The 25712-nt window shown below is 39.8% G+C and overlaps 1 protein-coding gene across 9 annotated transcripts in view; it reads right to left on the minus strand.

Annotated features, from left to right (window-relative positions):
- The window catches only part of AKAP6 (A-kinase anchoring protein 6), a 294771-nt gene that overhangs the window by 265516 nt on the left and 3543 nt on the right, over nt 1-25712 (minus strand). For 3 of the 9 annotated variants that reach the window (XM_080592641.1, XM_080592637.1, XM_080592639.1), the window contains exons 1-2: nt 11103-11258; nt 2530-2741 (exon numbers count right to left, since the gene is read on the minus strand). Coding sequence is in view for 5 of the 9 variants with exons in the window: in XM_080592631.1 (XP_080448757.1) it covers nt 695-708 (14 nt within the window). In the remaining 4 variants the exon portion in view is untranslated. Of the gene's footprint in view, nt 1-55; nt 516-694; nt 1280-2529; nt 2742-11102; nt 11259-25712 lie in introns of those variants that run through there. The other 6 variants (XM_080592631.1, XM_080592630.1, XM_080592638.1 and 3 more) reach the window with 5 other exon arrangements.

Consider the following 25712-nt stretch of genomic DNA (forward strand, 5'->3'; position numbering starts at 1 on the left):
CGCCCATCTCCAGCCACTTGTCAGTATGAAACTGCATATGCAAAGAACTGCTTACCACATCAAGTGTCCAAATTCAGCTATTCAGGGGAGGAATACTTGCATTTTCAAAATGTTTTACCTTCAGTAAGGATGATTCAATAAATCCAGTCGTGGAACAAAACTGAAAACAACACAGCTTTCCTACTGCTGAATGCAGTCTCACACAGAACTGTTGCAATTATGAATATACCTCAACAGGAACTGAAACTGTATTACATCTGAACTGTTTCTGGGTTCAATCATACTCTGACTCAGGCAATCAGGTTGGCTCTTCATAGCAAGACCCTCTTCATCACTCCGCACTCTTCCATAGCCTCCCACACAGACCTCAGTGAAATACTTGGGCCCATATGAAAATGAGGCATCCTCTAATCAAGGCATTCAGCTGGAGTCAGAAGCAGCTGAGATGTTCACCAAGAAACTAATAATATCATTGCAGCTCCATTATTAGCAGGTGTTTCCCAGGGCAAACAATACTGTGAGAGAAGGGAGTGGAAGAGTAACAGGGACTTTATATATATATAATATATATTTATATAATATACATAATAATAAAATAAAATATTATAAAATATAAAACACTATATATTTATATAATATATATGTTTGGAAAACAACAATTTTCTTCATTATGGAAAAGGAGGGGGCAACCTACCCCAGAGGCTTCATGGCAGATCATCTATTCACGAATACTGTCAAAAGTTTTCCTCAATGTTTACCACAAGGTAAAAACGTCAAGTTTTGTGGTAATATAAAATCCACCGATATCAATAATGGCATAATATGTCACCCCAGCATGTCTCATGCTCACCCCTTATTAAGGACTCCGTGATGTTCCCTAAAGCTGGGAGCTCAATGCATTACTCACCAGCTCACTCCACACCTGTGATTGTGCCATCAGCTGTCCCGCCCTCCCTCTTGCTAACTCATACCTTCCGAGTTTGCCTGATGAGAGCACAGCAGACCACTGCTTTCACATTGTAGAACACCTCACTGATAAATAAAGCAACATCATTCTAATGTTCACTTACAAGCATTTGCTTTGTGTTTTTCAGTACGGGAGGAAAATTAAACAAAAAAGCAATTAATGTACCCAGACCACACTGAAAATAGCACGAGATGCAGAGCAGACTGTCTGATTAAAATACAGGAGCTCCATTCCAGCTTGTGCTAGACAAGACCATATCTATCCCTATGAAAAATAATCAGATCTCATTATATTTAGCACTCCATACTTGATAAAGTATAAGGGACTAAAAGCCACAATAAATGAAGACATCACTAAAAGATTAGTAGTTGCTATTTTTTTCTTGCTGCACTTTTCAAATATAAACTACACAGGCAGAACAGAGCCAGAGACCACTCCCTAATTCCTAGTGGACATATTGATCAATTAAAATGACATGTGTCTGGTCTTTTCTTTCCTTCTAACAGCAAGCAGCTGAAAGACTATCTTTTAAACATGCAAAAACAATTAACAGCATTATATACCATCCAGCAGGATTAAGTTAAAGCAAAAATCAGCCTGGCCTCCAGAAGCTAGACATCAATACAAAAATAAACAAATACTGTACGCTGTAAAGAGTTGCTAAATGTCACAGACATGTTTCTAACCAATTGGCTAAACATGAAAGATATACATTTTCTTCCCATCTTAAAGGTGGAAGCCTTTATAATTATTCATATTCTTATTTTATGAATAGCAAAAGCCCTCAGAATGTCTGAATCTTTGGCTGCACCTTTTACTGCAGTTGCAGCAGAAAAAAAAAAAAGACTTGCTTTCCTTCCAGTAATAGATCTGAAATTCACTAAACTCTTATTACAGAGCATTATACAAACAGATGGAAAGACAAACAGGAGAAAAGCTAATAGCTACTGCACTTTCAAAACACCTGGTTATTGTTTGACAATCATATCAACATTTTGCTTTTTTAAGGATACTAACAGAAATAAGATAGTACTGAACCATGTTTTAAATCAATACAGTGCCAGTCACCAGCACTGATAAATGAAGTATTTTCTGGACTATTTTGGTAATGGAAGGCCGCTGGAAATAAATAGGTGATATTCATGGTATCGAAAGATAGCAGGTTAAGAGAAGAGCTACACATACAAGAAATACTTAAATAAAGAGACAGGGAAAAGAACAAGCTACCTTTACGGCATTAAAACTGAAAACAGCTATTCTTTTCATTTAAGCATATCAGACTGTAACCACTTCAATTGGATTGTGAAATTAAAATATATTCTCTGCAAATCTTCAGTGTAACACTGCAAATTCAAAGACAAGTCTAAATATTCAGACCAAGTGCGTTTTCTGTAGGCCTTTGTCTTAGCCTGTCTGCCTGAAAAATAATATTTAGGCATGCAGCATCTTTTCTCGGCATGATTTTCACAAGGCAAAACCCACACATTCTCATATTAGGAAAACCTCATAAAACAGGAAAAATAACGGTGCAATTAAAGACCAGCGCAGCATTTTGCACTTACCGTGTCCTGTTCAAATCATCCTCTTTTGATGTTTACGGCACATCTGTAGGATGCAATACTAGGAGGTGCCTTGTGTGACCTGCTGCATGATGCTGTGACATCAGTTCAGATGATGCAGCTCATTATGGGAAAGGCTGCTGTTGCCATGGCAACCGGGATGTGAGACGAATCCTTACTGCATTTCCAGGGGAGCCCGAGACAATACGGAAGCCCTTTAAAGAAACAGACAAAACGCAAACAGGCTGTTAAAGTACTGTGCCGCGGATCTGGGAGTCCATGTTCGAGTACACGCCTTTTATCAAGCAACGTTTTCGACAAATTATTCCAGCATGGTGATACCGAATGAAGATCTGCGAGCTACACGTGATTCCCATATTTAAAACTTAATATTGTATGTAGCGATTTAAGGACAAATTTTACCAGTCAAATTTCTTTATTTTAAATAAGGCTCTCTTAAATGATACAGTCAGTAGTTTGATTTTAACAGCAGGGCTGTACAGACGATTGCTATTTTACAGTATTTTAAGAAGTGTGCATCTTCCCCCTGCCCCACCCCTGCTCCTACATCCAATCTGTCATTTTAAAAAAAATATCTCGTTGCCAGGGAAAAAAGCACCCGGTACTTCAAAGCGATCGCACTGTTGGGTGAATGACAATGAGTTTTTTTTTTTTTTTAAAAAAAAAAAAAAGGCTTTTTATTCACAAGAGCATGAAGAAGTTTCTAGCCAACCAAGTAAAAATCTCCTTATCATTTTTCAACTGGAGGGTGACCCGCACTCCCATCTGCATGCTGAGTAGCCGGGCTTTCATCTGCCCATCAGGCAGACAGCCCATGGGGGACCGAAAGCTGCAGGCGAGCCAGGCGCCTGGCGGGGCTCTGCTGCATCCCCACCTGCCAGGCACGGCAGGGCGGCCACCACGGGGACAGGGCCACCTCGCACCCTGCCCAGGGGCTGCAGTGGGAGGCTGAGCCCTTCGGCCTCACCTCCAGAGGCAGCAACCCACACCCGTCCCCCATCCATAGAGGTGCTGGGAGGAGGAAAGGCTGTGAGCAAGCATTAAGAGGAGCTGTCTGGAAATTAAAATGCACGACCGAAGAAGAACCAGCACAGGTTTTGGCTACCCGCCAGTTCTACTTGGATGAGAAAAGTTTCTGGCAAAAACTCCTCTCCCCAGCCACGACAATCCCTTCTACGTGGTCGGAAAAGCGCACAAAAGGCTGGGCACCATGCACTTGATATGCTGAGGCCCAGAGCGACACAACAGCCAAACCTGGGCCAAGAAGCCTCAATGTCCTGAAGGTGGCCGATAAATACAGCTGGCACTGACTGAAGCACGTAACACCATTAAACTTCGGTCTATAAACAAATTTCTTTTCAGTCTTTGATTTCAGAGGAAACCACTTGCAGTAATTATACCCTCTGACCCACTTCGAAAGAAAAGATAGCATTCAAATCTTTTGATTAATGGGTTGAATTCAAAGCTTCACCACAAAACAAGGAAACATCTCAACCTGAGTAGCACCAAATCTCTTCACCCTGTATGTTCCCATTTTTACACTCTTTTAACATTAATCCTACGCCAGTCCAAACACAAGAAATCAAACTCTCAAGTCAACTCGCTAACAAATTGCATTTATTGACCCATAATAAAGTTTTACTCATGAAAGAGTGATAGTTGATTTATTTCTAGATTGTTTTTTTTAAGAGCTTTCTTAAGTCCCTTAGGCTATAACCCACAGTTTAGCAGAGGACAACACTACTGAAATATGATTTAGGCTGGATTGACGTGAAAGTTAGGGGATGTCATTAAAACTTTGTGAAGTTTACAGTTCACCGAATGTTACTCTGTCCAAATAAACAACAGCTTCCTGAAACTCACATAAAGGAACCATTTCTCTTTCGCTGATTGCTCGTTGGCACAATTTTTATTACTTTTACTGCTATGGGAGCACCAAATGGGACCAGCGAGCTTTTGTTTATTCTTGAGAAAAATGACAAAAAATCAGGATTGTCATTGCAGCAAGCCAGGAGTAATAATCCAGTTGACACGGCAGCCGTGGCTCTTGTGTAGCAAGGAGGGGGTCGGGCAGCAGCAGCAAGGGAACGTCAGAATCTCTCTGCCCAGGCTTCTATCTATTCACTGTCAATCGCAGGCTGCCTGAGCCTGTGTATCCACAGATGCAAATGATAATATGGAAATGGAGGCAAAATTATAGTCATTTTCCTGACTTCTGACTGTTTGGCATTCTTTATATATCAATCCGTTCTGTCTTCGGTTGTTTATCCTCCCCACCCCCCCTCAAAAAACATCCACAGTGAGCCGGGGCAGCGTCAGACTGTGCAATACAGTGATGCCAAGAAGGCCCCAGGCAGAGCACAAACCAAGGATTTTGTGCATAGGTGCTATGAATGGTACTAGTATGACTTTATGTGAAGGACCGCAACCGCTACATGCTGGAAAGGAATTTCTACCTTACAAGTACCACAGGTAAGGCCCACAAGCTTTGCAACCTCTTAATTGCTTCATTTCCCATTTTGTAGGGCTGGGACTCTAGAGGGAGAGATCTGAGCCTAACTGCTCCAGCTGACTTTTTTTTTGTAAAGGGGAAAAAGTGAAGACTATTTTAAAAAACACGTGCAGTTATTCACCCAACCCAGGATGGACATCTCTTAAGTCTAAGCTTTAAAATTGCTTTCCATTCCTTCTTCTGGCTTGCTGAAACAGGAGATGGGGAGAGAACCCAACCCATCCCACCACCCCACAAACACCATCATCGTTTTGATACATCACCACTAGGTTTTCAAGCCAAAAGCTCTGCCTTTTTATAACAAAGTAGGAATATTTTGTTCTACTTTTCATTAATCACATTCTCCCTCTCCAGCACAGTTTTACCCTTGTCCCCACTGCAATCTTCTGATTTGAAGGGCAGAAGTTTTATTGATTTTGATCTGAAAAAGAAAAATTCCATCTACTACTGCCATTCTTTCCCCTTACTATCAATTTATGAGGATAACAATGTGTAGCACAATCCACATAAGTTTTCAATAAGCAAGACTCCACCCTATAAATAGACAGCGCCTTAACTTGACAAAAGTTCTGTTTCCTCTCAATAAGGCCAGTAATAAACCAGGGCGAAACCCCACTCCAATTTATTTTCCATTTAACTACATTCAAGAAAATGAATTAAGAGCAAACTCACAAATACAGCTAAACAAAGTAAAATGCCATTGCAGACCTTTTCTCTGCAAAAATCCAGATGTTTCCTTTTGGGGCTCCTACCTCCCCACAAACAGCGGGAAATGGCCGCTTACCATTCACCAGCTACCCTACCCAGATAGCCAAGAGAAGCACATTGAAGTACCTAAGGAAATGAGAACTGCGTATTCTGAGTATTCTGAGTTACCTGCCAGACAAGCCAGAGGCAGGCTCTAAATTAAAAAAAAAAAAAAAAAAAAAACAGAAAAAGCAAAACCATAAATACGGAATGCTGATGCACAACAGATCACTAAATGTATAACAATACTCCAAGGAAGTCGTCATTCTCATTCAGGCAGATTTTGCAATCCAGTTCAAGAGCTTCTCTCTCAGATTCTGCATGTGGTTTGCCTTAACGCAAACAGCTATATATCACAGTTCCCATTCCACCACCAGACTATCAGAAGAGCAGAGGTCATATACATTGATAATAACTCTACCCCTCTCCTCCAAAGGAAAGGGATATAAATTTAAGTCTTATTGAATCCATTGAATTGACTCCATTAACCGAACATTACATTGCAAAGATTAGTCGGAGATGTGCAGCCTGCCTTAACTAAACTCAATAAACACACATCTACCTAGCGCTGTAGGTAGGGGATGCTTTCTGCTCTGTCACAAGGTCATCCAGTTGGTTTTTGTTGCTCCATTCAGAGAGAGAGGTGTGAGATCTGCTGTTCTGCTTTGCCTGGCATTGAGCAGAACAAGCAGCAATGCTGCTGCAACTACACAGCTGGCACACACCAGCCAGGACCACAGATGTTTCTCCCAGGTTGTAGCTCTTTGTTCATACTAAGTCAGGATCCAGGGAAGTCCTTATTTACAAGATGCACATTTCACACTGGTTACCATGGCCTAAAGGTGAATGGGGTCACTGGTTTTCTATCTGCATGTTGGTCTCCACAGAGGCCATAGGATTAAAAGGCTAAAGAGCCCGTTTGTTCTCTGTACGTGGGGCCACTTTGCATCGACTTCTTGAAGGTTAGTAGCTTTGGAGGTGACAATGCTTTTGCTTCTTCTTTCTCAAGAAGATGAATGCATCCAGTACAAACACCTGGTACTCTATTCCGAAACAACTTCACAAATTAAGAAAAAAAGGAGTCAAGCACATATAAAAAAACAGTAATGCTACAAACCAGACAGTTTAATTCATCCCTTGTCTACATCCACATGGTAGAATAAAAATCTTTTCACTCCATCTTACACTATATTTAAGACTCAATGTATTGTGCCAGAAAGCAAGGCAGCACCCCCATTCCCAACACACAGAAAGAGTACAGCAGGGATGCGAATAACTTCTGCCAGCCACTAACGAGCTGATGTTCTTCAGATGGAGAAACAAGTTCCAGGTGTTGTGGTCTAGCTCTGGACCAACTACTACAGCATTTAAACACCTCAGGGCATACAATATTGTATATTAGTAATAGGCTTTGGTGTGTTCTGTTTTCCTTTGGTCTCATGCCTTCAACCACCCAAGAAGTATATTAGTAACATGCCCTATGAGGTCTTCAGCTTATTAAAGTAACATTTATATGGAAAAATGGGTAAAAAGAGCTTGACAGTATTCTCTCAGTGTTACTAAATACAACCTATCTGAAATACAAAGACCAGTCACTTCTACTAAAACTTAAGCTCTCGTAAATCAGTGAAGTTCAGAAGACTTACAACTTGCCTACCCTGTCATTTGCTATAATAGGCAGCACCAGAGGTCACAGGCATGCTTTCACCATTGCTACAGCAATAGCTGTTGACCAATATACCCCCCTGCACTTATCTTCCCGTGTCTCCTCTCCACTTATATGATTCTGGCCTAAAGTTGAGGCCTGATCACTTTGTATCTTGACTGCTGCAAAATCCTCCGCTCCAGACAGCATTCCCTTTCCATTTGCCCTTTCCCATTCAGGATATCAGCAATAAATTCATCCATCTCTGACTCATTTTACAGTGAGCTTTAAAATTTGTAGGTTTTTTTTTTTTTCCCCCTCACTTTAATCATTCTGGAAGACTTGGCACAGTTTCACCTTACTGCTCCTATAGAGTTGACTACGTTTTGCTCTGCCAATAACTTCATAACCTGTTCCCCCTAACTTCGCTTCCTTTCCCACACTCTCCTGCCAACAAGAAAATGAACGGTCAAACAAATCACCAATGAATCTCAATGTTGTTGGAAGTTCAGTGAAGGTTGTCTTCCACAGCTACTGGCAAGCACGGAGGGAAAAAAAAAAAAAAGCAAGCTGATCACCATCACTGACAGGCTTATATACTATACTTGGCCCATGTATTTTAAAACATTGAATTTTCCTTCCCTCCCTTCACCCCTCCTCCCCCAATCAATTCAAGATGCTCTTCTCCACTTGTTTCACACATTCATTACATATTGCATTTTAGGAACAACAGGCTGATGGCATAAATGCACTATGCACAGACTGAAAAATCCAAGTGAAAAGCTGAATAAGCATTTTGGCTCCGTGCTGCTGGATTTCAACTGTTATTTGCTCTTGAATAGGCTAGCGTGAACCTAGCTTATGTGTGCTTATGCCAGTTGCTGGTTTTGCACGCCTACACCAAACTTCTACTCTAAAGCCATCACTTACCGTACATATACAAACAGAGGCTAAAACATAGAATTCATTTTCAGAATCTGAAGTCAACAGTCATTTAACAACAAAACGTCTTCTCTTAAGAGAGACAATGCTTTCAAAAACACCTACTTACAACAAGGCGGCTTTAATCTTCCGCAACCTCTTTTTAAAATCCTAGTTCAGTATTGAGTGAATTATGATTCATCATTTAAAAACAGTATGGTGGCAAAAAAAAGTTTACTAGTGTAACAGAATACAGAGTTAGCGGTAAAAAAAAAAAAGAAAGAAAACATCAGGAAGAATACAGCAAAAAATACTAGGTAACTCCTGGTGATTAAAGGTTGCTGCAAGGTGCTAAAACCATACATAGCAGAAGCAATTTGCACAAGTAGAAAGTGCCTCATTATACTTTGAAGAAGTTAGTGTTATATGTCAGTTCGATAGCCATGGAGAAAAAGAGCTTTAGAGAAAATGCAGAATAGGCCCAACAGCACATTACAAGCCCCACTCAGCTTATTATCACCTCATAACTAGTTTGTGCTGGAAGCACTTGATGATTTTTTATTCTAACAAAATTAAAAAAAAAAATAAATCACATTCCAGTCATCAGCCCTTCTGCTGAAGTGACCTAGATGCTAGGAGACAACAAATCTGTCAATTTTTGTGTAAGGATGCCAACCACTGTCTTAAATAATAATAAAAAAAAAGCTGTAGCCACTTTCTTTTTCCCCACCTTGGCTGCTGGTGTCAAACACCAACCAACTGCATTCACTGACAGACTAACAGGATGCAAACAAGATGCCTGTGTCTAGACTAGAGGTGTATAAACAGCTCTCAGGACACACAATTACAGTTCTTTAGGATCTCTGTGCAAAGATTTAGGAACAGCATAGAAGCTGTGGAAGCAACCTCACAAAACTTAAATTACCCTCTGTATTATAAACAATAACTACTTATGCTTACAATCCAAGGACAAATACACGTAGTTATATTACTATTACAGCTAGAATTTCTTGTTACAGACTTGCCTCCACATAGTAGGTGTTCTGAATAAGCATGTTTATCTTGAAATGTATTATTTTGTATACTGAAAATAGTAATTATTATTCCAATTACTTTTAAATTAGATTTTATATTACAAAACTCCTCACACCACAATGAGCATAAACTATCGATAACTAACAGACACCCTTCACCCATCAGAGTTTCAATTACTATTTATGTAACTGCCTCTCTACATACAAGAGATGGCTGTGGTTATCGTCTGTAAAAATGCTTTAGTCTTAAGAGATAATAACTGTTAAGTAACTATAATGTTATCACCCTGACTTGCACATGCCATAGACTTAATCCTCCAACAAATTTGGGACAGCACTGCTCTGAAAACAAGGTATCTAGATGAAAACTGCACATTTGATCTGAGTCTGTCACTTGTTTACTACTTATGTGAACTCTGGCAGTATTCTTGAGCATACATGCAAAAAATAAAACATAAATCCACTAGTGATTGAAAATCTGCATATTTTCCCTAGCACCTACACAATAAAGCACAGCAGACATTTAATAAGCAGTGCAATTGACCATAACATAAGCTTACAAACCATACTCCGCTTCACTCTAACCCGTCCAATGAACAGGGCAGCTTTAAAACATACCCTAAAGACAGAGCCAACCACAAATAAGTTTATTTTGAAGTTGATTATTTCCATAGCACATCAAGTGCATGGAGTAAAGCATATGCAATGATATGGACAGCCAGGTTTGGCAGTAAAATCACAAGTATTTTCTTTCAGCTTTAAAGAGATCTGGTATGCTGTCTTATCTGTCTGTAGGATAGGATGGCAGACACATCATGCTTTAGCTACCTTTCTACTTTACTAATAGTATAAACGAACATGAAAACGAGGTGTTTTCTTGACTCTCATGATTAGTGAAATTGGCGATTACAACAGAAAGAGGAAACAGATAATTACTGGAAAAGGAGAGAAAGACTTCAGATGGAGAATTCCTAAACAATTCCCATACAGCCTTCTGGTACCCCCAAAATATACACCATTGGTCATTTAAAGCTCTGACTGACAGAGTAAGAAATAGCATTACGTGGGAACAAAGAGATCTCCCTGCTCATCAGGATTAGAGCCACAACTGTGAGAACAAGCACCTCCCTAACCCAGCTTAACTCTCCTCACCACCTCCTCTGTCTCCTCCTCTCACCACCTTCCAGGAGCTGCAAGGAGTTTCTCTGCCATAGCAGCTACTAACAAACAATCAGCCTCGACTATGTCTCTGTGGAGCATTAGAAAAACTCTCTTCTGCTTTACCCTTCCCACCCCGCTTCTGTTGAAGAAAAACTTCAACGGGCTGATTTAGCTGCTACCATAAACCCTGACACAGAGACAAGCACCAGGAAGTACAGCACAGCTACTGCTGGAATTAGTCGATCCTTAAGGTCCCTTTCAACCCAAACCAATCTCTGACTATAACTCTACTGTCAGAGAAGCACTAAGGAGGGTGTGAGACACATGGCAGAGAAAAACTCCAAAGCCAAAAAAGAAAAGGAGGTCAACCATGAGAGAAAAAAGTTAATTTCTGCCTCAAAACCCCCAAAACAGGCCCTACACCCAATCCAACTAGAGAAGAAAGGACAGAAACAAGCAAAAAAAGGCAAAATTATCAAGTTACCAAAACCCCAGTTTCAAAATTTTAAAAAATAAATAAGAAAAAATTACTGACCTACTGTCCCACACATACCCTCTCCACCAGCTGCTGAAATGGCCCAGAGCTGGGCCCATCAGGGGCCAACTGATCCCACCTGTGGGCCCTCCCTGCTTCCCCTCAGCTTTAACCCCAGCGTTGGGGCACTGGCCCTGGACAAACAGGTGCTCAGGGCAGGCCAGGGCAAATGTGTGTTGTTGTTTTTTTCTTTTTACCAATATGGCAGCTTTATCAAGGCACCAAAATCTAATGTTTGGCTCTGTAGTACAAGTGAAGTAAATTCACTGCTGGAGGGTGGCTTCAGCTATGTGCACTGAATGGGTTTGGTGATCTACAGGCAATGCTCTGGCTGTATTTTACCTGAGCAGAAGTCCCTTCAAAGCCGTGAAGATGTTAGGAGTTTAAGAAGAAAAGGCCAAAGCCATGACAAGGCACAGAGACTGCGTGGCTCTCTGATTTGTATGTGTTTTCTTTAAGGGGTTAAGGAATTAGGTGTGCTTACAGAACTGTGTGAAACAGCTTGATCAAACCTCAGCCACAAAGCAGATGTAGCAGCCCTTTCGTACTGCCAACCAGCAAATACATATATCCAAACCAGACAAACTGAGGAAGCTGCCATGAGAACAGTAGGTACAAGTTAGTTTTCATCCCTGTAGGGCCAGGAAAGTAAAACACTGCCCTAAGGTGACAGGGCTGAGATCCGAAAATGTAAGTGCTGGCTCAGATGCAGGGCCTGGGAGTGCTGACAGCCACACTCAATCCTGCAGCCTCTCTGGGGGTCCCCACAACAACCAGATGTAGTCGAGCCTCCAGCAGAGTCTTCTGCAACGCTGCTGTGGTAAATGTCGGGTCCCCAGCACCAGCTGCTTTGCCCCACAGCTCCATTCTCACCAGAAGGCAGGGTCCTCTGGTGCAGGCATGGCCATCGAGGCTGGGCTGTGAGACTCTGCGGGGTCCCTGCCGTGTGCCTTCGCTGGTCACAGCTCTGGGAGCAGCTGGCTCTGCATCAGCCTTATTAGCTCTGTGGTGCATTAGAGAGACTGCATAGCCTCAGAATCTGGATCTCCCTGAAGACTGTACAGCTGCATTCACATGGCACAGCATCTGATCTAATAAAGACCTGAGCTGACTCTGCAGTATTACTTCTTCCCCTCCCAGTCTTAAAACAAAATCATCTCTCTCCCGATGGCACAGCCCATCTCACCACCCCCTCCTTTGCTTGCATCCTCCCCTAACAAATAACCTTTAACACTCAACCTCTATATACTCTGTCATCAAAATCTTTCAAAACCATAATTCACATGTGTTGGTAGAACATTCCAGATGTTGCTGACCACAGTGACTGCATCTTCACTTGACGTGGCTGAGCTTCCCACTGCCCTCAGTACTGCAAGGCTGATGTTGTCCCTTCACAGGCCTTCTAGGTGTCTGGCCTCTGCCTGCCACTGGGAAGAAATGGGCAGCCATGCTTGGATGGCAAATGGAAAAGGGATCTTATTGTTCCAGGACTGGATTCCCCAGTTTTCCATATAAAATTCTTCAAATGCAGCTGAGCATTTGTTCATTTTCCACCAAAAAAAGATAAATCTTAATCCTTCCTTTCGAGTCCCTTCTTAACTTTCCAGCAGTACAGTTGTACCTCTTCCCTCACTCTAATGAAACTTGTCAGATAATTTCATCAGCCCATTTAACTCACTAGCTCAGCAGAAAATGTTCAAATTTCAGCTAGATTTATTTTCTGCTAAATTAGTAAAATAAATTGACTGAGTGTAAACAGTTGAGTCTGTGCCACTCCTACTTTTAGGAGAAGCAAGCTAACAGATGGTGTCACCTCTCTCTCCGAACTGCATATTTCTCTGGCATATTTTTTGTGGGCTTGGTGGGGAAGGGTTCATACCTCAGTGACACAGAGTGCTAGATGCTGGAACCAGGGCTTGGAGAGAGGAGCCTGCCTGACACTGCCTTCCTTGCAGTTCTATAACACCTGTATGTACTGATCGACAGATGTGCTTGTTCTGCCCCATCATCCATGTTGCTTATACCTCCAATTGATCAGCATCATCAGAGCATATACTTCTCTGTCCTCTGGATCCTTTTTTTTTTGCATATTCCGCTTGGATTACGTTTATCATTCTTGTGGGTTTTGTGAAATACTTGTCCATCCCCCACAATCGTATACCAACAGATGTATCTGTTCAACTCACACCATATTTTTGGCAAACTAGAGGATGCCATCTCATTCCCTGTATAAAATAGGTCAAGTTTACCTAGCACACTGTTCCTCCATCCTCTTTTATTCTCATTCAATAGCCATAGGCCTTACACATTATATGAATTCAAAATACAGAATGGTTATATTTCCTTGTGAACTTTTCTATGATACTTGTCACCAGAGTACCTGGAAGCTTCACAAAACCAAGCTACTTCATGCTCACAAAATCCCTCGAATGAGAGAGGTTTTAATCCCATTTTAAGGAAGATAAACATAAGCACAAAAAGATTAAAAATAAAAGTCTGATGGATTTTGTGTCTGATCTGAGATTTGACTTTTTGAGAACACATGGCTTTCTATACCATGTTTTCAATTCAAAGCACAGCTGCTGTTGATTTCAGTTTCAGCTGTGAGCATTCAGCAAGCCATTCCCAGGGTGTCAAGTCAGGCCCAGGGAAAACAAGGGAACAACTATTGATGTGACAAAGTTTAGTTTAAATAAATTGGCCAACATCATACAGAAGCTTTGTGGCAGAGGCACAAGCAAGAACCATTCTGATGGACTAAATTATGAGCTTTTTAAAAACCTTGTCCTCATTGGCTGAATGATTTCAAACGTAGAGGAGCAAAGGGAGGCAGAAATCTTCTGCCCTTTATTGCTTTCACTCCTTTGACAGGAATCCTTCCTGGGCACTGAATAAGACAGGCATTTGGGGTTGGGGGAGAGGGGGGGGGCAGGGGGGGAATAACAGATGAGCATTGTAATTACAGACTGTATTAGAAAGCACTCATACAATAGGTTCAGTTAAATATTTACTCTAGTGTTACCTACCTTAGCCAACTCAGGCAGTCATTTGACTAACAGTGACCTCGAGAATGTTTTTTTTTCTAAACAGTACATGTAATTTTGTGTGTTAAATCCTATGTGGGGTAGATTCATCTCTGATTTAACTTAAAATAAAAGGCCTATATTATGTACAATAGAGGTAGCAAAATGACAGTTTAACTCAGGTACATGCATAGGATGCACAAGCCAAGGCTGAAGAGCAGACCCAGGTACTGTCTGGCCATGAAGTAAGGCTCAGTTCTAATGCTGTGATACAGGCAGATGACTGACTTACAGTATAAGTGATTTTTCTTTGGTAATCTTTGGAGCATAAATACACAATAAATCAGAATACATTTTCATAGGACAAATATTAAGCAATAAATGTATAGAATTACTGGCTGCCAGCAGACAAAGAGAACAATTTATCACTTTTCTAATGCAAGGTTAGTTAATACATAGTTGGGAATCTCACTGCATTGAGAATTATGCAGCTGTGCAGAGTTTGTGCTTCTACTTAAAGCTATCACTTGTGAATGTATTTCCCAGACAAAAAAAAAAAAAGATAATTATCAGTGTTTGATTAAAACAAAATCTGGATTTTACATGCTTCCTGGAAATTTCTATCAAAAAAATGGTTTATTGTTTGGTTTAATTATTTATTATTCTCCGTACAAATTATTATGCTGGTTAAAAACAATATTTATTTTATTATACCTAGATATAAAAGAATAGAAAAGAACCAAAGAACCACAATCAGTTATACATGTCAATTTCTACAATACAGGAATACTTGAAAAATAAAAAAAAAAATAAAAAAAAAAAGGGCTGTGAAAACATTAAATGAGAACATGACAGCCCAGCCACAATGTCTGCACATCTGCCTCTTCATGATGAAAGTGATCTAAAAAAAAAAAAAGAGGGGGAGACAGCAAGACAAGGCTGTGCTGCAGCATGGTCCCTTGCATGGATATTCCACCGGGAGCTGAGGACATGCACAATGAGCGACTGGCTCCCCAGCATGCTGTGGGCATGCCACTGGTGTCAGCAGCAAGGCATCGTACAAGCAATATAGCTTTATTTCTCCAAAGGACTGAGTTCACTTTAACAAAAAACAACAAATGCCTTTATCCTTCTGACAGTCAGCAAAATATCTGCAGGCTTTAATCCCTGTTGAGTCTTTTTGCATTATGACTTTAAGACAAAGCCTTACTTACCTGTCCACAGGCACAGATACAGATTTAATCCACTCAGACATTATTTTGTGACTCAGTTATTCCCAGGTTTTGGCATCTTGATAAATGCCATCTTGGCCTGGACAAAACCATCCTTTTGATGACTGTCACATTGCCTGTATGCCTTTTTGTATGCCTCTGCTTTCTCACAAGTCCAAGTTGTTTGCTTCAATTTCAGTTCCTTTCCTAAGCCATCGCCACCACACCACCACCTTTGCTTTTCCATTTCCATATAATCCTAAGGTGCAAAACCGTACTACCATTAACAAATTCCATGACAGATTTCTTAATAACACTCATTTTTTAGCAAAGCTCCTCATAAGCATCTGGAAAAAAAAAAACTTTCTTTGCAATTTCAAAAAAAAATCTTCTTATATGTCTCTTTTATTTATTCTAGGTATTCTGCAGCTCATAATGCAGAGGCATCAGGATACCAGCAGCCCATCATACTGATCAGTAATAGAGCTAAGGGTGGACATTTTTTCATTAGACCAGCTCACAGAGCTGGAAAATTAAACATTAGTCCTTCTTCATAAACATAAGCAAAGAGTTTTAAAGATATGTACAAGCTGAGAATAAATGCTTTCAAAAATCAGAGTTCAATATCTGAGAGAAAATGGAGCTGGTAGTTTGAAGTGAAAAAGGGTGCCGGAGAGAAAAGAAGTAATACAGTGGTTCTCTCCCATAGGAAAGAGAAAGATGGATAAATTATCATATACGGGACAAGAGGGAATAGCTGATGGCATGGAATGAAAATAAAACATAAAACTATGTAACTTTTGAGTTCATGTTTTGAGTAAAGTTTTAAACTCTACTCACAAGATTTATCTACAGCAGATATTTTTAGGGCTCCCTGAGAGGACAGAGATGGAGGAATCACCTTAAGGCATTTTTCTCCTGCTGAGAAATGAGTGTTCATCTCTTTTATTGATTGTCTCCTTTAATGATTGTGAGTTTATTCTGGAAAAATATGGCTATTTAAATTAACCTCCACTGTTTTCATGAGGGCATTTTGTACCAGGATGAAATGCATTTAATTCTGGGAAGTTGTGTATCATCAATAGGTTTTAATGGCTCTGCCTGGAAGACACTTAGGTGTCATTTGTGGGGAGGTGTTTATTGCTTTTTGATAATTATATCATGCTCTGTAGTCCAAGATTGTTCTGCAGTATAGATCACAATTATTTTATTGATTTTGAGTGCAATGTTATTATAATCTAGGCTGAACTAGTATGTGACAAGAGGAGCAGATTATTACTGGGATTTTTCAAGTTTGAATTGGCATGTATTGAGTGTAGTAGCTGAATTTCTTAGAAGAGCACTTTTTTTTTGTTTGTATGGCATCTTCAAACCCAGGTTTTCAGCCATGACAAGAAATCTGTGACAGTATAACCACTGAACAAGCAAGCAAGAGTAACACTTGTTTGTGACGATGGTTCGTTTATTAGTCATGTCTCTCAAAAACAGTTAGTCATCTATTTAATGCTAGATACTGATATCCTCTCCCCCATTTTATGTGATTTAATATACATAATGGAGTTCTTGTATTTGAAACATAGGGGTATTGCTACCTAAAAATCAAGAACATCTTTTTTTTTTTTTTTTTTTTTACAAAAGACTGTGGAGAAGCCCAGAAGCCTGTATGCTTGGACAACATGTCCAGTATAGATAAGGATACAGAAATTATCTCTCAGACACCATGGCAGAATGCCATGAAGTCTTATCATAGATAAGGATAATCAGGATAACATAGGAGGAACTTGGTGGCACACACAGTCAGTGGAACACCGTGAAGCCTGCAAACTCAGCAGTAATGGTGAGAGAACAGCACACAAAGCTACAGAAAGCCTAGAACTGAGTCAGTCATAAGCTGACTACATCAATGAGTAACAGAATTCTTCCGAGATAAAATCTCAGGGCTAAATGAGAAAAAAAAATGCAGAAAAATGAGTTTATATTACAGTTGGGTTCTAGGAGGCCTCTTGCAGGTACAAAGCACTGTAAATGGTCATTTTATTTCTCAAAATGGTGACACCAGAAGAGATCAGAGAATCTCAGAAAGGCAAGTTGAAAGACACTTCAATATATCCTCATGTAAAAATTGATATAATAGTGCAACAGAGATTTTTAGGCACAATTAATGATGCTTCATGGAGAACCTGGCTAGCGAGCCTCTCAGAAGAAAGTGTCACTTGACTACACTGTGAGTAGCACATAGGACCTGTTTCAAAAAGTCATGATCAAAAGGTTTTCTGTAACAGCAACTGTGATGATATAATGTACAAAAACACAATGTCCTTGCAGGAGGAATGGGAGAAGAAAAAAAAATAAAAAATAAAAAAAGTGTCATAGATAGATCAACTTCAGAAAGTTACTACATAGACAGCTTCTTAAAAAGAAGCTAAATGAGACATCTAAGAGTTAAATCTTTGTAAGCAAGTTGGAGACAGACACCTCTTTATAGGCACAGAAAAAACACATCATCTTTCAAAAAAGGCTATCGAAGGGCAAAAAGCCACTAAAGAGCAGGATAAAGAAATTTTTAGTAGCAGGAAGGCATCATTGAAAAATCAAAAGCTACATCCAAATGAGGAATGTAGAAAAGACTGTACACCATGGCAGTTCAAATGTGAAACCATGATAAGTCAAGACCAAGAAAAAAAAAATGAGGAGAAAAGTTTGCACAAGCTCAAAACCAAAACGAACTGTAACTCTTTTCTTCAACATAGCAGGAACAGAAAGCTCGTCAAGCGCCTGTGAAGCTAGTACATGACCTGGGTATGCAAGACGTATTGAGAAGCTAAGACCATAATTAAAAGCTAAATACATTTTTCAGTTCTTTGGTCACTATGGAAGAGACACCAAAACTCTTTGCAGGGAAGTCACCAGATGTGTCTCAAACTGAAACATTGAGAAGTTATTGCGGAACAAATAGGTAAAAGTTACAAAATCCCTACACATGAGACAGGATATTTTTAAAATGTCGATCATACTAGTGCAACTGGGAATAAAAGTGGGAATAAAAATGACTGACTGTCATCCACCTTCTCCTAAATGCTAACTGCTTACTGGCTTTCATAAGAATGCAGGAGTATTTGACTCCTCAGATATTTAATGATATTTTTTTTAGAGTCTGCATTTCAGAGGGCACTATTTCAAATCTCTAGTAGAATCTCTAACATAACATGAGACTGCCAAAATTTTGCCTTTTAATCTCCCATAGCTTCTGCATCCTGAAGGTGTATGCAGCCACAGAGAAGATGGTGAAGGGACAAAGATTATATGTGTTTTCCTACTTGAAAACAGTTATTTGTTTGTTTTTAGCAGTAAGCTTTAAAATATTTTCAATAATAATGCAAAGAGCTACCCAGGCTCAATAATGCAGCATAATTTAATAAACAACCCTCTTGTAAGCTAGACTTCCCTATAAAACTTTACAGTTTCTCTGAAACATAGATAGAGGGCTAAGTATTTATTGCATAGTGCATGAGAGACATTTTTTGTAAACTGAAAAGAGATGGGAATTCATAGATTCCATATCCTAGGGCAATTTGTGAAAATACTAAAGTTTCTAGCTTTCAAAAGTGTATATTCCAGATGTATTTTTCTAAGATGTAGAAATAGCTGAACATTATCCACAGGGCCTTTTGGAAACTCAGAAAGAGAACAGAGAATTATCCCAAGAATCCTCCAATAAATTTTATGCCAGAATTTTAAGAGAGAGATCCCAGAAATGCCTTTGGGCACATCACCGATGTTATTTCCAGGCTAATTAAAGATGTATGCTTTCTTCCAGTGGGATGACTGATGTGACAGGTTTAACCAGATCTTGCCAGGAAAATGAAAATATGTGCCTATTTCAATGCATCATCTCCTTTTGGCAATATGCACAGTAAATTGTACTTAGTCACCATCCAAATTTTCACAAAAGCAACAGGTATGCATAGGACCATGTAAGTTTTGAACCTCCAAAATGTTCTGTCTTATACAGTGTGAGTTTCCACTCCATCCGTCTTTTCATTGGCAACTCTTTCTCTGAAAGTATTGACACTAGTGTTCCTCTCTCTTTTTCCCCCCTTTGCCTTCTTTTCTGAAGTGACCAAAATGTCAAAGATTCCATAATATTAGGTGTGTTGACAAATCTTAGTGCAAGGCAAGAACAAGCATGCGTGTTACACTGGCAGAAGATGCAGCTCCACTGTGAAAGATGAGAACTGAATCTTTCTGTTATACTGGGTCATGGCCCCTTGAGGTTTTATAGCTCACGGCTGCAGAGGAGAGGTGAATCACAGAAATTTTAGTTGGAAGGAACCTCTGGAAGTCTTTGTTTCAACCTGTGGCTTGAATAATGTTGGGCTGTTGCCAACCCAAGATCAGGGCAGCCGCAGCTTTGTCTAGCCATGTCATGAAAACCTCCGAGGATGGAGCTTCCACAGCCTCTCTGTGTTAACCTGCTCCTGCGCTACTCTACCCTCCTCGTGAAGATGCTGAAGGTTTATTTGGGGGTTTTGGTGGTGTTTGTTGTTGATGGTTTTGTTTTTGTTTGGATGGGAGTGGAAAGTAGGAAAATGAGAAGATACTATAAAAATATATGCACTATATATGCTGCATATACTAATGGCAATGTCACGGTCTCTCTCTGACTTCAGGGAAACTAAGAAATAGCAGTGGGAACTTACAACAGGCAAGAGCGTATGAATTACCAGCGCCATAATGGAATAGAGAAAAGCAACTCGGTAGCTAATAGAGGGAGGAACAACTAAAATTTCCCCTCTGCCGTTCTTGTAAAGCTGTCTGTGTAAAAGCAGAACAAGTTTGTGTCTAAATTCACTATAATTTCAAATATTTTTTCCTCTTCTCTTCATTTCTTTTTTAGAGTTGAAACCAATCTGACAAGCAAGTCTCCCCAGACACTGCTCCCCAAGCCCGGGACACCAGACGCATCAGCCTGAATCATGCTGCCTCCAGCCCTCCGAGTATTTCCTGCTTCTGAGAGAGAGCAGCTACGTTCTGACAGCTTCAATGGGAGGTGTCAGCCTGTTTCCAGAGCTTTCAAAAGACATTCTGTCATTCCATGAATGATATCATTGTATGGAACCTCTGAGATAATGAGAGTATGAACATCATCCCACAACACCGTTTGGCTCAAAGACAGGGAAACATATGGACATTCCCTCTACACAGATTTTGCAGGGGAACATAGGGAAAATCCTACTGTCTGCAAAAGACATTTCTTAGCTTCATTTGCAACAGCCTGAATGCTATTAACAGTGGACAAGATGGAACTGGTTGGCAACAGATTGCACATCTCAACACAGAGTTTCGCTCTGTTTAAGCTTTTGCATAGAAGCGTGAAGGAGGTGAAGTCACCACAGGATGTGAAACACGCTAAAGCTTACTAAGGGCATTACACTGAAATAGTTGCAATGAAACCATCTCACATTCATTGAAAGGCTAATTTTTCCCCTTCTTGCCATATTGAATGAGACTATCGGATCACTTCAGTCTGGATTTCAGCCTATTCAGATAGAATGACTCACCTATAGACTACCACTCTACAGCAGAGCATGATAATCATTTGGATGAAATTGGTGTGCAACAAAATACTAAGCTCCCAAGTCCTACATTGAAGATTAACCTGGCCATTTACAATTCTAAATGTCATGGATAATTCTTTATTCTCGAACTTTTATTTTGCAAAATAGCAGTTAGGACCTAGAAGAAATTCTTCCAAATTCTGACACTGGGCTTCAACCACCACTTTGTCTCGCTTTTCAGAATAGCTCTTCTGAGTTGTTCTATGAAACAGGTTTTATATTTACACACTTATCAAAAGGTTTTATTCAGTAGCTACTACTTCATTTGGTTCAGCCACTGCCCTCCAGGCCCAATCACAGCTCTTCATAAAAACTACACAGGGAAAACAATAAAACCCCAACTTCACTGTTTTCTTTCAGGGAAGGATGTCTAGCCCTCTGAAGAAAAGAAGTGAAGGTAATACAAAAGACTAAAACATTTTATACTTTACCACAGGATTGCTCTACATATGGTATATATTAAAATTCTCAGAGTTTGCATATCATATGTCATATGAGAGCAATAAATTTCCTTAATTGGCTGAAGTGTGAATTTTGAGAGAATGGATTTTTTTTTCGTAGGTGTTTAAATGTAACATATAATTTATTTTTCATGTTAAAAGGCCACATGCTCTAAGGCAAATTCCTTAAATAAAGAGATAATAATGTAAAACCTTTTTAGCATCCAGCATTTCTAGTCTGAGCAGGGATAGTTCAGCAGGTTTTTAAATAAAGTATTTTGAATTGTATATGCGAAAATGTGTGGAGAAATCATTTCCCTACTACTTGCATTGCTCATTCAACAGGGAAATATTTTTAATGTATATGAAACACAGGCTGTAGCCCACCTAGCTGCCTACACTAACATGATGGAGAGCCAGCAAATGCAACCTTTGTGATACTGCATTGCAGCACTTTATTTAACTCCTCTAATCAAAATATTCTGCTCAGGGTTTTAGATGCGCTTCGCTCTCTGAAGGATCTGGACACATTCCAGTGTAAATTTTTTTTTTCCCTTATAACAACATAACAGGAAGGAGGAGTAAACGGACAAAACAGAGAATAACTTTCCTGCTGTGAATTTGCAAAGTATTTCTTAAGTATTAGGCCCCGTCCCGCACAGTATGGAATTAAGGCTCAACAATGTTGATCCATCAGATGTCTAGTTCCCAATGATATTCTGCTTATTTACACAGACAAAACACAGTTTTTCCCTTAGTGACATAGGCACTGAAGGCCTGTGGAGGTACACAGTATACCTCTGTAGCAGTCTTCCTTCTTTGTAAAATTATCTCAGCCTGAAGCAGCTGAATTTTGAGTGTAGTTTCAAGGAGTGAAAAACAGATTTTTTCTTTCTTAAGCACAGATATCTGTCTTGATAACACCATCTATGCAGAACTACCCTGAGCCTCAGCTTTTGTATGTATACCTCAAGGGAAGGAGAGATTTCAGAGCTGATAAAAGTTGTTACAGGCTAGAGAGCCGTAGCATACAGCCAGACCCTCCAGGGAGTGGGAATTGCCGCCTTCTCAGTTATAAGACCTTTTGTGTCTGCTTCCCTCGTACAGCCCCCTTCAAAGCTCTTTGCAATTAACTTGCCAGGGCTCAGCTAACAGAATGAAATAGCATCCAGGTACTTACCACAGAACTAATCCTCAACAGAGCAGTGGAATAGATAAGGATGATAATTAACAGTCACAGCAATTAAAGCAATTTCATGTTGTGATATTCATTCTCAGCAGAAAGGAAAAATTGCATACATTTCTCCTGACTGACTGCCAAGATAGCTAACATGACTGAAAGATTTAAAACAGAAACTTGCAACACAGAAAATCTGCCTCCTCTGTTCTCTAAAGACGAAAACTGAGTGACATAGGCATCTAATTCGTGTTTTCTTCTGCTTTACTGCTTTGGCCTATATTGAGTTGAAAATATCATAAGACACAGCATGCTAACCGATTTTATTTTTATTCTCCAATATGATTATGTTCACAACTTGTATTTAACTACATGTTAAAACACAGGCAAAAGCTTGAGACTGTGTTCTTTGCTACATCTGGCAGTGAAACGTAAGAAGAAAGCCAAGTGAACTGAAAGAAAAACTGCCAAACTGAAAATGCTTTCCCCATAAACATTCCACAAAGTGTTGGTCACTTGCTACAGTTCTTGGAGAAAATCCCAGTAGATTTCTGTCGCCCAGAGCTGTGAGAAGTCAGGGCATTGCACAGTGGAATTGGGAAAGGCATCTTTATGGGGATTGGAATTACACGGCTAATCGAAAACGAGATACAGATACTCTTACCATCAATATTTATGCTGTATCTTTTGTTCTTATCAGGCAAAAAAGACAACAAATAAAAGAAAGATAAACTAATGCACAAGTTCTTTCTCTGAAGAGCTACAATGGGAAAGAAAGCCAAGCTAGCAAAGAAACCTTTCCTGTTTTCTTCTCTAAAGAGTATAATGCTGTCATTTAAAATTGTAAGTTGTGTGTTTAAGCTTGAAATAATTCAGAAATTCTAATAATTGATAATATAGATATGTAATCATATAAATTCAATTAAAAAGAAAAGTTCCACATTGTAATCCATAGATGCACTCATATTGAAGAATATAAATGTTTTGTAGAATTTGACTGAAATAAAAGACATCTGACTTTATTTGAGGACTTTAACACACACTGTCTGCATGATCTTATACTTCAGAAAGTCATATATATTCTCATGCATATGGGGAATCTTACTCATATCAATAGCCTCTTTTACCATGCTTTTAAATGGGTTAAATTATTCACAAATCTATGAATCTGCAGCATCAGTCAGTCATTCCCTATCTCGTTAGGTATATAACAGATTAATGACACTTTTTGCCTTACGTATCCCCATTTCCCTACCCTTTATTTTGTTTAGAACAGCATATGACTATTTGACATGTCTTAATGTATACCTCGCACAAAATGAACCCAAATTTGTTTAGCATGTGTCATTCTAATGGTAGCACACACAACAAATATTCACAGTTTTCAGGAAAACTTTCTGTTTGAATAATCCACCTTCATAAAACACTCTAAATCAGAGGGGCTTTTTCTTTCCATTCCTTGTTCAAAGTGTTTGCATAATCAGCAAAAATACAAAACTGAAGTGGGAGTGGACAAAATGGACCTTTTCCACTTCCTTGAAGCTCCAACACGTGGAAGAGGAAAAGCTGGATTCTCTTCTGTACAGAGCAGAGAAGTAAGGGAAGAAGGAAAATGCAGGAGACACTCCTCACCTGACTCTCAAATGCCAGCATTCTTTAACTAGGATTTCATCTACTGGCTTGGTGAAGATCTGTAATACACAGAGCTATGTACAGTATATGGCAAAGAACTTTAAAGTTTTGCATATGAGCAATAGGGAGCTTAAACATAGTCACTTAACAATTTCTGACATGTCGGAGTGAACCAAATCATGCTTTTAGATGAAATTCATGTTTGGATAACCTGGTCACCCTTGGCAGAAATTTCCCTGTTTGGCAAATGTATAATTTCAGTGTCTACATACAGGCTGGATGCTAGGGGCTCAGCCAGGAACAGAGGACAGGAACAAATACTGTTCAGTACTCACCAACATTCATCATGTTCAATGAATAGAGAGGCTGGTGCATCCCTTAACTGCATGTACTATGATTGAATTAGAGATCAGGCAAGGTAACCTTTTTAAAATAAGCTATAGAATCATAGACAGGTTTGGGTTGGAAGGGACCTTAAAGACCATCTAATTCCAACCCCCCTGCCCTGCACAGGAACGCCTCCCACCAGACCATGTTGCTCAAAGCCCCATCCAGCCTGGCCTCGAACACTGTCAGGGAGGGATCATCCACAGCTTCTTTAGGCAGCCTGTTCCAGTGCCTCACCACCCTCTGAGTAAAGAATTTCTTTCTTGTATCTAATCTAGATCTGCCCTCTTTTAGTTTAAAGCCATTCACCCCCGTGCTATCACTACACCCCCTGACAAACAGTCCCTCACCAGTTTTCCTGTAGGCCCCCTTTAGGTACTGGAAGGTCTCCCCACAGTCTTCTCTTCGGGTTGAACAACCCCAACTCACTCAGCCTAACTGTGAAGTTACAGGTCCAAGAGAGGACAATCGCATCAAAACATATTGCTCAAAATGGGTGAGTCATGGAGGCAGGGAGGGCAGGGGGATTGGTGTAATGAAGGTAGGGATAGGGTGTGGAAAAAAAAAAAAATCTAGGCATTACATGTGGTAATAGTTTAGTACAGGTGCAAGTGGTTTACATGTTAGTGATGTGGGCTGATGTCAGCACTTTTTTTAAAAAAAAAAAAAAAGCTTTTGGAGAGAGCAACAATTTTCACTCTGCTACAGGCAGTTCCTAGATGCATTTATGAAAGACATGAATTTTAATAACTGTCTTCTTTTCAGTTTCATCTCAACAGTTTAGTGATCCTTCTCCACAAGGTGGCAGAAAGACCACACAGTTGACCAATAATGGTTCTAACCAACCTCTGTCTTGTCACAGAATTACCACAATAAAAGTCCTACCACCCAAGCAAAATAAATCCCGAAACAATTAATTCTGTGCTAATTGGAACAGTGCAATTTATCCATATGATATAACAAAGGTTTAAGGAAGATCACAAACAGGAGATTAAACTGCTTAGTCATCATGACCTACTCAAACATTGTTATGCAAATGAAGGCTTTGCACATATGCTGTCCAGTAATTCCTCAGTTATCTGAACGGAAATGGATATGAAAGCAATTTGGATAAGAAAGAGG

This window comes from Anser brachyrhynchus (genome assembly GCF_964034855.1).
Source record: "Anser brachyrhynchus genome assembly, chromosome: 5".
Taxonomy (NCBI): Eukaryota; Metazoa; Chordata; class Aves; order Anseriformes; family Anatidae; genus Anser; species Anser brachyrhynchus.